The sequence below is a fragment of the Plasmodium cynomolgi genome, chromosome 14 (assembly GCF_000321355.1).
Source record: "Plasmodium cynomolgi strain B DNA, chromosome 14, whole genome shotgun sequence".
Classification (NCBI taxonomy): Eukaryota; Apicomplexa; class Aconoidasida; order Haemosporida; family Plasmodiidae; genus Plasmodium; species Plasmodium cynomolgi.
In genome coordinates this window covers 2,948,794-2,965,968 of record NC_020407.1, presented here as the reverse complement: position 1 = coordinate 2,965,968, position 17,175 = coordinate 2,948,794, and the positions used below count along the sequence as shown (strand labels likewise).

General features: G+C 35.4%; 2 protein-coding genes and 2 non-coding genes across 4 annotated transcripts; 3 read left to right on the top strand and 1 right to left on the bottom strand.

Annotated features, from left to right (window-relative positions):
* Positions 1-600: 600 nt before the first annotated feature.
* PCYB_147640 (hypothetical protein) lies at positions 601-1,007 on the top strand (the record flags this gene model as incomplete). The annotated part of the gene is made up of 2 exons (XM_004225235.1): positions 601-783; positions 969-1,007. The coding sequence occupies 2 exons, from the start codon at positions 601-603 to the stop codon at positions 1,005-1,007; spliced, it is 222 nt and encodes a 73-aa protein (XP_004225283.1).
* Positions 1,008-10,383: 9,376 nt separating this feature from the next.
* On the top strand, positions 10,384-13,325 carry PCYB_147630 (hypothetical protein; the record flags this gene model as incomplete). Its single annotated transcript, XM_004225234.1, has 1 exon — positions 10,384-13,325. A coding segment is annotated over one exon (2,942 nt), but the record flags the coding sequence as incomplete, so codon positions are not given.
* A 1,334-nt stretch (positions 13,326-14,659) lies between these two features.
* Positions 14,660-14,731, top strand: PCYB_147627. Its single transcript has one exon. It is a non-coding gene; the product is annotated as a tRNA-Gln (tRNA).
* Positions 14,732-16,718: 1,987 nt separating this feature from the next.
* Positions 16,719-16,791, bottom strand: PCYB_147623. The gene has a single exon. It is a non-coding gene; the product is annotated as a tRNA-Val (tRNA).
* Between the last annotated feature and the right edge of the window lie 384 nt (positions 16,792-17,175).

The window sequence follows — 17,175 nt, the reverse complement described above, 5'->3', positions numbered from 1 at the left end:
TTTACATTTTCTTTTAAAAATTGTTAGTCATAAAAACATCGTAACAATAACAATTTTATAACTCTAATTATTTCAAAATTTTTAAAAAGATAATACAAATAACATCCTACTAAATTTTAGAAGTACAGGTACTAATGAATAGCATTTTCGTAGTATATTTTAATCATATTATATATTCATGTTTATGCCATCCTAAAAATCATTTTTAAGAAAAACTTAAAAATGTTTTTGAGTATCCTTCACGTTCATCCTGTTTATTGCATGAATGATATATACGTATAATAATAATGCATATGTGAAGAATAAATAAATAATATCATATGAACTTTTGTACCTACGAATTGCTAGCAAAATAAGGACGCTGCGATTTTTTTTGCTTCATCCAGATTGCCTCGCATCACGGATGCATATGCGAACGTACATTACATACATAATATACCCTAAGCATTATTTATTTTCTTTTCCCTTTTCCGCCCCCCTTGCAGTCAAGCCAAAAGGTCGCGCCTTAGCAAAATATCATCCTGTGGAAGTTCCCGTTTTTTAATATAATTTAATACCTTTTAATTAAACTTATTTTTATTCCCACCTCCACCCTTCAAAATGAGTGACCCATCATCAAACTACGACCCAAAAGTTGCTGCCACCCTGTACGATGCCTTCGGAGACTATATGATGAAACCAACCGTTGTAGGTGAATGCTCATGCAGCTATGCCCTCAACGTTTTTCTCGGATTGTTGTTATTCAATGTGATGTTATACTTGTCCTACATCGTTGGTAAAAAGGTAATAAGGCAGAAAGGAAAGAATGGCAAGCGGGGCAAATGATAAATATATATATTATATATGTACATAAATATGAACGTGATATACAAATGCCTGTACAAATCATTCCGCACTCGTTTTTATCCCCTCCCTGTGGACCACTCGTTTGACTATTAATGTTCCCTTTCCTCCTTTTTGTATTTTAGGAAATCTTCCAAAAACTTAAATACCACGGATATTATTAAATGGATGAGAGAAAGAAAAAAAAAAAAAAAAAAAGAAAGAAAAAAAAAAGAAAAAAAGAAAATGAAAAAGGACTTTACGATGATATATTTACAAGAAGAAATGCATCATTTGTATAATTGATAGCTGACCATAAAAGCGTAGCAGAAGACGTACGTATAATTTGTATACACGTATATATGTACACCTGCGCGTGAGAAAGTACGCACGCACCAAATGAGAAGAACACGCCTTGTGGAGTCACAGGGGGGGTTACCCCTGTGTGCATCAGGAGAACACAGAATATATAGTGTACAAACTTTATTATGCAAACACATATCCTATTATATAATGTACATATATAAATATATATGTGTGTGAAACTTTCGTAATTGGTGTTTACTATGATTCAGCAAAATGAAGGTGACCTTTCGGAATAATATATTATGTTTTTATATTCCTTTCGAAGCTGTATTATTTCTGAAGATTGTCGTACACCTATTCATAGAAAAAAAAAGTCCTGTTCTATATATTAAAATTTAAGAGCTACATTATGTATATGTTTTTTTTTCTTTTTTCCTTATGTTAATAGAGAATTATACAGTACTACATTATATGATGTTGATTTTTTTCTATTAATCCTTTTTTATAATGATATATATCTTTACTTACCTACATAATAACTGTGCATATAATATATGCATGTATGTATGTATATACATATATATATGTGTTTATTTTCCATGTTTTAATTCATCAAAGGTTTAAACGAATGTTTTTTATTTATTTCTTCTAATTAAATATAAATTTTTGTCGTGTTACATACCTCATATATTATATTTTCGAATGTTTCTTTTTTTTTTTTTTTACATGTATGTATTAATTTCATTGGAGTCAAAAAACATCATTATTTTTATAAATTTGACAAAAAAAATATCATAGTATGAAACAAAAGCGTTTTGTATATTATACATATCCCCCACAGTGCACATGTATACAATACGAGAGGATGTACATGAGCAGCGTAAATATGTAAATGTTGAAGCTAACAGCTTTATGAAAATACAAGAGAGGTGTGACTTTTTTAAAGAGAAAAAATAACTTCATTTTTTTTTTATTAAAAGCAATTTTATTTGTAACATAAATGGCTTAACATCTGAAGAGGAATTTCCATCCCGGCTTAGTGCGCACCTTCCGCACACAATGTTGCATATCGGGTAAGCTAAAGATTAGATATACATAAAAATGTCCGCATTCTTGTTAAAGAAGCAGCCTCCAAGCTTATCTTTTTTCGCTTTTTATGGTAAGCCCAACATGCAAAATCGGCATATACGTGTTATACCCACGAAGGTACTGTGCATAATGTCCAGGTATGCGTCCTGCTAATCCGCAGTTGGGTCCTCCATTACAACGTACAACCCCCACCACCACATACACAGCAGTTGGAATAAAATTTTAAGAAGCTACCACATTACTACTAAATAATCTGCTACACCTCTTAAAAATAAAAAATGTAATATGTAATATGTAAAAATTTTCTCTCCTTGCGCAAAAACTTATTATCTCCCTTATAATGAAGCAACTGGAACTGCTTACGCATTCGCAGCCACAGTTGGGCCTTACTGGTTCCTCCTTCTTTCATTAAATAACCTTCTTATACCTTCAGTTTAATCATTTTAAAAAAGCGTAATGGAAGCCTATCGCAGCAATGTCAAGCAGCCGCGATAAATGAATTATCAAAATGAATGGGGCATGTCTAAGCAAGTAAATTCCTACACATGTCATGCACAAACGTGGTAAAAAAAAAAAAAAAAGGGTATTTAATAAATTCCCTTTTCCCTTTTTAATCCTACCTCACGGCAATATCATTTACCCTCACAAGCCTTTTCTCTTTTATGAGTTATATAAAAGGAACATTACAATATGATAGTTCAACTAACGGTGGTGGACGAAGGCAAACACCGTCACGTGTAATTGCAAAGAAGTAAATATCTTATGCACCATTAAAAGCATCTTTATTCCACTTCTGTATAACGACTCGTAGTTAAACGCTATGCGGCAGGTTTGATTCACCGGTAGCCAACTAAAGTCACCTCTAACGAATAACCGCCACAAGTAAGCATAAACAAGTAGGCAATGAAAATGGTTGAAAAAAGTTCACTACACATGTTATCATTTAAAGGCGATACCACCTACTCCCAAATGATGACTTCTTACTATAATACTGTAAACAAAGGGGCGTAATTTTTTCATGGCTTAAAATGAAGTAACCGCTTGTCCAATTTTGTTTATTCTTTTAAAAAATTTAAAGGTGCATTATGGTTATCACTTTACATGTGATGGACTCGATGGAAAAGCAATATTATAGGAAGCTTTCTCCCTCTCCTCAAAGCATTTCCAAAAAAAGGGAAAGACCAACAATACTATCAGAGTAGCAATAACATGGCAAAATAAATAGCCTATACCTACCGCGCAATTTTTTTCTCTTTTTCCAAGCAGAAAAGGCAAGAAAGACGAATATTTAGCTCTCATTGGGTTGGATTGCAGCTGCTGGCACGCCCACGTTCATCATTAATAGTGTTAAGTAAACGAGAGGTTGCACCAGCTGAAAGTGATTAAGACGAATGTTATTTAAGAACAACATGTGATACTACTACAGTGAAGGATTAACCTTTTTTATGAACCTCTTAGGTACATAAAAAATAACGTTCGTTCGCGCGCTGCTGTAGGAGTAAACATATTCATACCGTTGGCATCACTGATAGGGTGAAAAAAGTTTCTTGGAAATGCTAGCCAGTGCGCATATTCATATGGATGTACGTACCTATGCTTGTACTTACGTGCGCAGTTTATGTCAGACTCAGGCATTTAAAGATAGCTCATTAAAAATGAGTGATGCTGGTAAAAAAAAATATTTTTTTCTTTTAGCGTTCATTGAAAGGACAAAGTTTTGCACAAAACATGATCGCTTTTAAGTGCCCCCCCAAAAAAAACAATTATTTTGTCTACAAACACGGTTAGCACATCTCCTGATGAACTCCCTATTCAATCAACAACAGAGGATAGAAATATGGTAAAAATGAAAGAATATATGTTTATGTGAATAAATACGCAATGGGAATACTGATGGTGAAACGAATTATCCTCCTGTTCACATCCAAACACTATGAGATGCTATAAATTATCAACATAAATAAGGGACAAGGGAAGAAGAAAATCGTCATTTTTGGGTAAACTGCGAAATATGCCCAATCAAAATGAATTTTAAAAATTTTATCCTTTCATGTTAAATTATAAATCTGCAGAACATTTTATATGTCAAATGCATGATGCACTTAAATGCATATGACTACGTGTGCTCCTTTTTTACAATTTTTTTTTGTTCGAAACATTTGTCATATTAAATTTCTTACCAAAAAAATGTATTGCTTTTATAGGCATATCATCTTTAATCAGGGAAATATTTTCTTCACATATTTTTTGGTTATTTTTCAATTTTTTTTTACGTAATAAAAAGGCATTTACGAAAAAAGTGTATGCCTTTCTACTCAGAACAGTTCGGAAAAAAGTCCTTTGCGTGAGAAATAATCTACACGTGTAACGTACATATGCGTATGCACTTGCTGTACATAAGTGCATATATACGCGCATATATTTTTTCCCCTCCTTAACGCTTATATTTTGTCTGTAACTGGAATTGTGTATTAAAGAATTTTTTTTAAAACGCTAATCATGGCTAAATAAATACACACACATGTAATATGGATAAATCGCGCGCATATTGGTTATGAAGACTCGGAGAGGGACAACTTTTTTTTTTTACTCCATAATTCTAAATAAAATTCGCATTTTAATTTGTTCTAACAATTATAATTCTGTTTAGCTCTCATTAGCTCTGTTTAACTCTGTTTAATTCAGGTTAACTATTTTTTCTTTTTTTTTTACACACGTACGTAAGGATGTACGTAATTATTCACGTATGCGTGCACCTATGGATTTAGTTTTTATTTCCCTTTTTTCCTTGATCCGCGCTGCGCAGTGTGAGTTTAAAAGAAAAAAAATATATTCAATCTGTGCATAGTCTTTTTTGCCAGCGCGCTCTTAATGTTTTGAACAAATTTTTACAACTCACGAAATTTTTTCCTCACCAGCGTAACTTTTTTTTTTTTTATATTTGACAATCCATGCTTTCATGTATCTGCGTGAGTGTACGTGTGTAAATATGTACGCATGGGCCACCCTTCCTAGACCATTCAAATTAAACTAGTTTACCATATGTAACACTTAGAACAGTATTTGAAAAAGTCTGCGCGTAGAAGTATAATACGCTGGAATTTTTTTTTATTTTTTTTCCCCTCCGTTTTTGCAATGAAAAATTATTGGTTTTGCATTTCAGCTTTTTATTTATTTTTTAACATACTATCAAAATGTAAAGAAATAGAGAATAAAAGCCTTGAAGTTTTGGCCGGCTACAAACGGGATGGCCGCTCAGGTAACAAATGCGCTTATCGGGGGGACACATCTCATCTCTCAGCTTACGTTTATTTTGTCGATTCGATATGCACATACATATGAGCGTATGTATGCCTCGCACACTGTCTTCGTTTCCCCAGCATGGGCACAAATTAGGGCGCATTTGCAATTACGCCCACTTTATTTTCAATTCGAGCGCAAGGAACAAAATTTCCCGTTCCAGCTGTTGTGCAAATCGTATCTGCCCGCTTTTTCCTCTTCCAATTTGTGTGATCCACCAAATGTGTCCTTATCGCATAGTACTTTTTTTTCCCATTTTTTCTCCACACAACCATGTGATAAAAATGTGCACAACAACGACTCATCATACTTTGCTAACAGGATGCGCACGTATCAAGGCGCACATGTGCGTGTTTTCCCAAGTAGACACAAGCCCTCCCTCTATCTACCATTAACGTTCTTCTTCATGTTAAAACCACCTCAACTACCTTGCAGGAAATTATTTTAAAAACAGAAAAGCGGAAGGGAACCACGATGTCAAAATTAATAACGGGTCTAATTACAATGAATACTCTTTTTTATCGTTAAAGGCTAGTTCTATATTTAACCAGTATTATGTGGCCAAGTTAATCAATACTATACTGTATAGGGGATTGCTCATAAGTAGGGAAAGAAAGACAAAGGCAGCCTCGTAAAGACGTGAAAGCGTGCACACGAGCGTAGAGGCACATAAACCTCTGCAATTTTAACCTTTGCATGTTTGCGCTATTTACTAGTTTGCATCCTTCTCCGCACGCGTAGCGGCGCACCAAAAAGGAATACACTACTTCAACACTACTAACCGTTACCTTTTGTAGAGGGCAACTTTCACAAGAATGTTGCCATTTATGAGTCTCTCTCTCGTACCAACTATTTTTTCTACCTAACTGTAATGAATAAGAAAAATGTGAAGCGCATTGTTAAATTAATATCTAGGGCACACGATTCAAGTAATAAGAGAAAAAAAAAAAACGAAGCAGTTAACGATAAGTTATACGAAACGTGTTCGGAGTATATATACACACGTTAACAACTCACTCTCCTATGCTCCATCCGACACACGCACGCTTCCACCACTATGCAGGGAAAAAACACGATGTGTTCAGGAGACAACTGATATCCTACTTTGACAGTCCCCCCTTCCCACTGGACAATGCTTTTAAAAATGAAATGGATCAAGCGCTAATGATATACAAGAAAGCGAAAAGTTAGGAGGGAAAATAATAAAGCGCAAGAGGGTGCCAATTCGCTGGCACCACACGATGCGCAACTCTTTATCATCACACGATGCGAAACACTTTATCACCACACAATGCGCATTTTTTTTTTCTTTCATGCCATCCCTCTCCCTTATACGCCAAAACTTCTTCCCGTAGCTGACGCCTACTGGGGCATGGTTGACGCATTAAAAAATGATGGGCTGCTCCTAGCAAGAACCTTTATGTCCGTGTCATTCGTCCAAAGTCTGAGAGGAATTATTGGAGTTATAAATTACGAATTGATAGACCTGTGTTTTTCAAAAGCCTATCTGTACAACCACATCAGCTCTTTTGATAAGCTCATAATGAACAACACTTTTGGGGTCATCATGTCTTATGTGTTCAAATCGCTGTTGCTATTTTTCTACCCCCTCGTGATTCCATTCCGTGGAGCCTTTTCCTTTGCCTTATCGACCTTCTGTATTACGCAGTTGAGCAAAATAGTCTTCCTAATATATAGAAATATCAAACGGCTCGTTCGAATATCCTACCGAAAGCTTTATAACACCATTTTGAAGTGTAAGTGGAGAATAGAAGATCGCTGTGAATATATATGTATATATATGCGTGTGTTTGCGCGAGATTATAGGCATATGCGCTCCTCGCCCACGGCTCCCTAATTTATGTCACCCTCCCCATGTTTGCCTCTCCTCCCCCTCAGTCAACGTGTTGAAGTTCCCGGAACTGCATCCATACGCCTCGAAACTGCTATACGGAGACGCCTTAATCTTAGTGTCGAAGATTTGGAAATTATCTTACGTAAATGTCACTCAGCATTTGTCCGGAAAAAATTTAAACCCCATTTTGAATAACTTGTTTGAGAAAAACCTTGGCACGGGCTTTTTTGAGTTCAGTAATTCGCTATTTAAATATGTCATAGACTCCATGGAGGGCATGCAGTTGATAAGTGTAAGTGTGCTTGCACGTGTCGTTTTTAAGTGTCTTCCTGTCGGTGCATGAGGGGGATTCTCATCCGATTCACAGACACAACACTTAGCACCGTCCCCACGTTATAATTAACTTCCAACATTGTAACTCCCCCACGTTATAACTAACTTACAACATTGCAACCCCTTCACATCATAACTAACTTCCTACAACTCGCAGACCAAAGAGGCGGACCTCGATAAGGAAAGCCAGTACAACACGCAGACGTTCAAGAGGATCCTGATGATCCTGAAGATCACAAGAAAAGTGCTTTACTATGAAGAGTCGTACATGCGACTAGCCGTGGCAAATCTTCTAACAAAAATTTACACGCTTCTCTTCGTGAACGTAAATTATATCAGCAAAATGCCCCCCAAGGAATTCTTTCACGCTGACGTAGAGTCAGAATTTAGATACATCTATGAAGATCAAGTGTATGAACTGTTTTTACAAAGAATCTCTTCTGATATTATTAGAAAGCCATTTATAAAAAGAAATATTAGAAGAATCAATAGAGGCAGCATAGAATTTACTCTCTCCCTTCTCAAGATAAAACTTCTTCACTATAAGCCGTCGCTAAAGTTCCCTTACGCCAGCTTATACTTCGATGAGCCTTTAAAAAAGCAGTTAAACGCTTCCATGAAATTGATCATCATAGGATCAACAGGAATTATAGCCAACCTTGTAAATTACGGAGAAAAATATGAAATACTTAAAAAATGTCCCCTAGAAATAGCTAAAAATTTGAACCAGACATGTAATTACAGCACGTTTGAAGTAAAAAAAATGCTTTTCCCATTGAACATATTTATCAATCTTCCTCTCTTCTTAAATTACAACGATATTATGATAAACAAAGATATAATAGAAAATATGGTCAATTTTTTTAAGGTCATATTGGACTCTAAAGATTTATACCTCTATCAATACTTAAAAAATGTGGTAGACACTATAAAAAAAGCGGAAGGTGTAAATTTGACAGAAATAAATTACGACGAAGAAATTGATAAAATTGTTTTGGACGAAATTCATAAAGTGATAGATGAAGTAAATAATGAAAAACAATTCTCTAGTTTTTAATAATTATTCCATGAAAAATACCGATCTTTATCTGCACAATAAGGAAGGACAATTGTTTAAATTCCTCTTCAACGATAGAAACAAAAAAGACTCCTTTTCTAGACTTATACACATGCACGATTATAGAAACCCTTTATCCTTTCAAGTCCCACTAATTAAATTTGAACCTTCAAACAGGAACGATGGAAATTTGATTGTGGGCTCATTTTTGGACAAATTTGAAGGAAAGTTGAGCGGATGCTATATGTGCCTAAAGGAGGACGACGATGTTTTGGTTGTCGACTTGATTCACCACGTTCTTTGGGCGTCAGGGGTCGATCGCTTTAGCGCCTATATTGTAAGCCTTCTGAGAAGGAGCTGACGTGCGAGAGAACAAAAATGTGCCTTATCGGAAGTGTTCCTTCGTGGAAGTTCTCTTCCTCACAAATGTGTCACTTCCATTTCGTTATTTCTCCCCCACACACACACCTCCTGCAGCTCTCATCCATGATCGGAGCGGTGAAGCAATACTTCCACAAAGGAGTTTCCTGGAACAGAGCCCTCCTAAACATGCTTCCCACAGAGTTCTATGAAGTGCACAGGGTGTTCATGGAAAAGTCTCCCCAGCCGAAAGACAGATCTGAAAACATATTTATAAAGCGAATCAGAAAATATAGATTCAATCTAAATCAGACAACCTTCTCCAAAATGTTTAAAGTCTTTTTGGAAAATGTATTAAATAAGGTAAACTTTTTCAACACGGAAGAAGCCACCATCATTGTGATCATGTCAGCATTATATTCTCTCTACAAGAACATTGAAAAACACGAAATTCCTACAAGTGAAACGTACAAGCTGTATCAGCAGAAACTGATAGAGGCCTACTACCCGGTTAAATACTACGCCCACAACTATGAGTCGCACACCATGCACTTGCTCAAGGAGAAGGAAAAGGAGTATGCCACCGACGATGAAAGTGAAGGCGAAAATAAGAACGATCAGAATAAGGAGGATGGAACGGCCAGTTCTTCTGAGCAGACGGATGGTAAAGAAACGGAAAAGCCTCCAAAAACGCAGAAAGCGAAAGTGGAGATAGAACTACCCCTAGAAGACGAACTTGTGCAAAACACCAAGTCCCTGGAGCAAGAAGTGGAATCGAGGGAAGAAGAGAGGAATAAAATTATAGCCGAAATAGAGTCAAAGCATGGGCAATTGCCATATAAGGAAAACTTCCCCCATTTGCCCACAAAATGTATGTTCCTTCTGTACTACGATTTCGCTCCCTTTATTAAAGACAACATAAGAGGTATAGATCAAGTGTCCAACAATTTAACCGGAAGTACCATCGATATGAAGAACGTAAGGAATATAGATCTTGTACAAACGGAGAAAACGCAGTATGCAGCAATTGATGAGAAAAATCTGATAAAAATATTATGCGGTACGTATTTATTTTTAAAAAAGGAAGATATTTCCATTGAAGATATGTTCAAATTCAATCATACGAATGATGCTGTAAAGCATTTGCTGATAATTATGTCCTTACTCAGAATAGAGAAAAAAAAAAATTCGACACTCCTGGAAAAAATTTTTAACTTTGGAAAAATTCCTAGATCAAAGGGAAAAGTTTTATAAAACGCCCATGAAATATCTGTACTTGAAATTGTTAAATGTGAAGAGAGTTTTTGGCTTTACTCACAGAAAGTTGTTAATGTCGTTAGGAAAGAGAATTAAGGGAAAAAGATTCATGAACATATTAAGATACACGTCATTCTTCGAAATTTTAGAAAACGCTGAATCTATTAATTCTATATACCCACGGGTGTATATCAAATTTGAGGACATAATGATGTTCTCTAATGTGTTCCATAAATTTAAATTTCCTATTATAAGATACACTTCCAGTCAAGAAACGGTGCGAACGATGTTGAACAATTTCAAGCTGTCTCCCAACACTTCAATAAATAATGAAAGAATTATGCTGCGAATTTACAAAATTATCACTTTAATAATAAAGAAAAAGTATAATTACGATTTAAATGAACTCAGGAAAGACAAAAAATACTTCCATGTGTATGAACAAAATAAAAGTGAACATATTCTAAATGATATAAAGATTAAGCCAATAGTGGATCAGTACCTATCTCAGCTAATTGGATTCATAAAGATGTTAACAGATATGAGATTTACCAACTTTTTTTTTTTGAGAAATTTTTACATCTTCATAAAATTCTATGCAGTAACGGGAGATTTAGATTATTCTACGAACAGCTCACTCTTCTACCTGGCTAGCAGAAATTACTTAAACTTCATCCTTAACTCTATCATCGAATTTGAGAACTTTAAAAAGTTTATGGAGAAAATAAAAAGAAACAACAACATCAAGAAGTACCCGATCGACCATTTCAACTTCTACACGGAATGCTACGCAGTGGATGACATCAAAACGTATGTCTTTATCCCAGAAGATAAAGAAAAATTAAACAAATACTATCAAATTATGGCGTATGACATTAACAGCTTTTACAAGAACTACTTATTAATAGATCTATTTTACGACGACTTAGATATAAAAAATTTAGACACCTATTACCAAAAAATTGAGAATGCTACTGATTACAATATCGGTCCCACGTCAGACATATACATCCCTGGTGGAAGAAAAAGAAATCGAGTCATTCCAAACAGCGAGGTTGAGACGCTAAACAAAACGGTGCAGAATTATATTTATCTTGAAAAATTTCTGGACAGGACTAACATCCCATCCATCCCATTTGTCGATTTTAACATCGTGCAAGACATAAATGGAGTCAGTTTTAATTTCACCAACAGAGCTACGACCCCACCTTTTTATAAAGAAAATATTCTAGACCAATTTGATATTATCGGAAAATCTATCGTAGGAAAATATTACCAAAAGGTTAAGTGCTCTTTTGTCACCTACCCTTTTAATTTGTACTACTGGTTCGTCTTGAATCCAGGCAAACCTCGCGTAGAAACGGTAGGTAAAGTCGGACTGATCAAAGAATCAGATTTAATGTCCAAAACGGATGAAGAAAAAGAGTTAGAACTGCAAAAGTTAGATGAACAACTAGTAGAGGATCTCTTTAAGGAAGAAGTGGAAGAGGAAGAAGATATCATGGAAGAAGATGACGAAAGTTTGGACGATACATCCACATCGGAAACAGGTATCTCAGAGTTAGAATTCGAGGATGATCTTACGCAGGTTGGAAAGGATTCCAAGACGGATGAAGACTCCCTGTCCTATGTGAGCGCCGCGTCTGATTTGTCCACCGGATCGTTCGAAAGCGTCGCCAGTGAGGCCTCCAATGCGTCCACCGTTATTCCCGGAAGTGCCGCCTCCAATGCGTCCACCGCTACTCTCGGAAGTGCCACCTCCAATGCGTCCACCGCTACTCTCGGAAGTGCTACCTCCAACGAGTCCACCGCAACCCTCCAAAGTGACACATCCAGCGGAAGCACCATCTCAGGATCGACAACATCGGTCAACTTCCTACAAACGGCCAACAAGAAAAACAGTGATTGGGAGAAAGGAATTTTCCAAGCAGCAAAAGAATCAGAAAAGAGAAACAAGTCCAAACAAACAAACGGTCTAAGCTTCCTGCAAAAAAGTGTAATGAATCCACTCCCATTTGTCGACACCATGATAGATGAAAGAAATAGCAACATGAATAAAGAAAACTATGGATATTTTAACAGACCATACAACATGTATGTTAATAAGACAAACATATTAAGAAACTTCAGCGTGATAATGAAAATTGTGCATACCATAATTTCGTTAAACAAATTTTCTGTTGTTTCTCCGGTGGAGATAATCAAAAAGGGGCTCAGCATTATGAAGGGGAAAAATAAATTTATAAAGAACCACCATTTGAATCCATTTATCAACAAAATGCTGCTCGATATTAACGAAGTGGTGCAGAAGCTTAAGTCAAGTAGCGAAAAAGGATTTATAGGATCCAGAACGGATATAATATCGCTATACAGAATAGTAGAGTTTCAGCTATTCAACGAATTTTTAATTTATCCACCACTGAAAAGATTGACAGACAGGGAACTCCGTTATGTGTTACAAGTTATTAACGAAGGTTATGCTTTCCACATAATGAAAGTAAAGTCCAAGTTAAATAGAGAACTTGTCGTGAAGGAAAAAATTGTGCGTCTTCTAAACACACTTAAAGAGTACAGAAATCTATTTGATGATACAGCCATAGATCGACTAGTGCAGATGTTCCAAGAATCACTAGATTGTAAAGATATAAAATGCTTCGACCTCCTCTTCAATAACTTCATTACATATCATTACAATAACATAATAATGCGCGTAACGAATAAAAGTGAAACATTTAATGTACTAGGAGAAATATTTAAAAACCCCGCAGCATTGTCGGAGGTACGCGTACAGGTACATGAGACTTATATCGAACCATCCAGAGGACAAAATGCGTATGAAAATTTTCAGATAGAAAGTAATGTCGTTTTACATCCCAGATTAACATATAACGAATTACTATTCAGTTCACTTGAATTATCTAAAAAAATAGAAATATGGAATTCTATGTATACATTATTTAACATAAGACATATATATATAAATATTGGTTACCTTCTCCTCGGCGTTAAGTATCATATTAAGCGATCTCACAGGGTTTTCCTTCACACTTTTAAGTTCCTTGGATGGCTCAGGAAGAATCAAAAGGATGAAATATACATTCCTTGAGTTTGTGTTAATAGGAATGGAATGCTACATTTCGAAAGTTGAGGCGTGCTCACTCCATTTAATTTGTGCCCGCAAAAATCTCATGATTGTTCATACCTCATCGATTTCTTTTTCAAACATATGCTCAGTAGCAAAGCAGAATGCACGAGCGTTAATTACCTCTCTACACTGTCACTAATCATGTGACACTAATTTTTTTTTTTTTTTTTTTTTCGTTATCAGCATCACGTGAGTGTACGATAGCATGGAAACGACTTTCCACTTCGCTTTTTTTTTTTTTTTTTAAGGTTTAATTTTTTTGATTTAAGCTTTTTTCGTTACAATTTTTTTTTTTTTACATGCATTTGTTTATACCGTTTCTTCCCCGATTAGCACTTCCCTCACACTAATTGTCAACTCGATATTCAATTTCTTTATAAAAAAAATGTCAATTTAGGTGACCCCCCCACACACACATACACACCTGCTCCAGTGCAGAAGTATGTATGCAACTGCCCTTTCTGCGTACGCATGTGTGTTCTTCTAACACATTGGGTGCAACAAATTGGAAAAGAAGCTTCCCCATTTTTGTCGACCCCTGTGTATTAATACCCCCATACTTATTAAATCACCTTTTGAACGAATTTCCTTGTGCGAAAGGATTAAAACTAATTTAGGATAATTTTTTTTCTAAAACGGAGTAGCAACATGTAGAGATGCGCAGCTAAACCGTATTTTCCTCTTCCACTTCCTTTCACGTGAAGTACCATGAAAAGAGTGGCACGAACAGAGAGGTCAATTTGTGGCCATGTGCACATACGCGTTCAAATTATAGTGACTCCTTTGCGCTTTCTTTTCTCATTACAAAAAATGGGGCTACCTCGTACGATATAATTAGTTCCCTACTCAGTCGTGACATAATTACTCTGCACATGTATTTGCCAGAAACCATTTTGTCTTCGCACCTCCGATTTATTTTGCGCTAACTCGTAAATAAATCCAATGATAGTCACGGTTTCGAATTTTTTTTTTTTTTTTATGTTAAAAATTTGTTTTTCTGCTTGTTTATTCAAAAAAAAAAACAGCGTGAAAAATCCTTGAAGATGTGAAATTTCAAATACCACGTAACCGTTGTTCACTTGGAGCTCATCCCCCAAGAAAAAACTGACTTTTGCGCGACATTTTGTGTACATATGGTTTCGTAGTGTAGTGGTTAGCACTGAGGACTTTGAATCCTCCAACCCGGGTTCGAGTCCCGGCGAGACCTTTTTAAAAATAAAGAGATGTTCCCAAAATAAAGGATATTAATAATTATAGATAGTTCAAATTAAGAGAATAATTAAACAAATTTAATATATAACAAATTTTTATTATGCGGATATTACAGAAATGTTTTTATTTATTTTAAAACTGTACCAAAAAATAATATTTGGAATTTTTTATTCTGAAATGGCAATAAATTTAGGCCCCCTTCCAAAAAAGATAATATAATTTTATTACCATGTTTTATAGTAGATATTATATAGTTACCATTTTTTCATTGAACACCTCATTTTGCTATGTAAAAATAAAGCCAATAATTAACATTCACTCTTTCGCAGCGATATTAGCAGCGCTATGGTAATTTGCGTACCCTTCGAAGGAACTATAACTTGTGCACACACAACAGTGGTAATTTTTGCTCCTCACGTGTGACAAAATGGAGTATAAAAAGTGATATAACGTGCTAAATCACAGAAATTACCCTTTTGTAACATAGCATATATATATGTTCCAAATTTATATTTACATGAAAAGTTTTTTTTTTTTTTTAAATCCCCCACAGTTTGTACTAGGAAGCCGAAAAAAGCCTTTTAAAATTGCTATTCGTGAAATGAATAGTTCTTTTGGCGGGGTGGGCACCATACAATAAAAAATTTCCAAATAGTGAAAAACCATCCCTCGTGTGTGCGCTTAAACCTGTATCAGTGAAATAAAGCACAACACATTGCAGTGATGAAGAATAAAATTTCCTCCCACTTTGTACGTGAGAAAATGTAAACGTTGCTGTTTTTCCCCCGACCTTTTACAACCTATCATAATTCATTCACAAAAATGTCACTATTCCCAGATGGCACACACACTTTTAGTGTGCCATTCCAAAAATGTAAGTGCACGAAGAATATGAAACATATTCATAATGGGATTTATTACACCAAACTAGCTGCACACATATTTCGTAAAAAAGGGAAACCCACCTTTTTGTGCTGAATTACAAAGTGCGGAAATCTACTTAATGTGGCCAAAATATAACTCCGCATTTTTAGCTAGCTATTTTTCTCATAAATTATAAAATCAGGTAAAAAAAAAAAAAAAAAAAAGCGACAAGGTCAATTCCAGGTCAGCTGAAAAATATTTCCTATGTCATTCGAAAGGTTGTTTGTTCAGGAGGCTAACAAAATGAGCTTAAGGCAAAATTTGCAATTATTAATGTACATACATGATGTAAAGAAAGCGAACGTCCACTGAAACAGCAAAACACAGTCGCGTCATTAAATGAATATACTGTACATATGTATAGCTAGCGAAAAATGGGTACATCACATATACTCTTCTCTTTCTGCATAAGTAACTTTCCTCCTATGATATTCCCCCTAACTGATGCATGAAACGTGCCTTTTTTTCCAAATAAAACAAAGCACACCATCTTTTTTCACAGTTTTTTTTAACGTTCTCTTTTCATCGATTTGTGCATGTATTTTCCCATGTCAAGGCTATCAAAAAATGACACAGTTCGGTAAATGCAGAACGCGGGGACAGTCTTGTTATAATATTCTCTGTTAAGTATCCCTCTGCGCAGGCTGAACAACATCGTTATTGGCAAATGGTTATCATTGAAGCTCATATGCATGGCAATTTATTTCTTCCAGTTTGGAGAAAAAACGAAAAAATGCCATAAACCGAAAAGAGGAAAAATTACTGCAAATTATTTTTCCGCTTTTCCCTTATATCAGTTTACATTTCGCTATGCAACTGAAGAGCCAAATTCTTTCATCAAATGGCATGGCATATAAATTTAAAGGTGACCAAGTGATAAATGTGGCATATATGCCTTTGAAGGGCAAAATGCCTTAAGGTGGAAACTTTATATTATTATAAAAAACGTAAAAAGTGAACAATCTACAATAATATATACCCAATAAGTTTTACATCACAATTTTTTCCTTTTGCGCAGAACAAGAAAATTTTTTTTTGATTGGTTTTTCTCTTATTAATACGAGCACCGAGGATCGAACTCGGGATCTCCTGCGTGTTAGGCAGGCGTCATAGCCACTAGACCATGCTCGCTCCATATATCTATTCCGAAAGAAAAGTCATGTGCTGTACAGTTCACATTCTATCGCAGTGCTTGCGCATTTTCTACAGCGTTAAAAAGCACTTTCCCCTTGGGGCCATTCCTATAAACAGCATTGAAACAACGGCAAAGTTGCTTTTCTTTTTTTTTTCTCAAAGGGGAACAATTTTTTATTTCATTTTTCGTTTAAAAATCATAACCATTTTGGAGTACCCTATGGGTAAAGAACGTAACCACTGCATTTATGTATACAAATTAATAAAAGGAAAAAAAAAAAAAATCATCACGCGAAAATGTTTTCCTTATTATAAGAATATCTGTACCATATACCCATGACATTGTATTACTGGAAAAAGCGCAATTTGCCCCTCCATCAT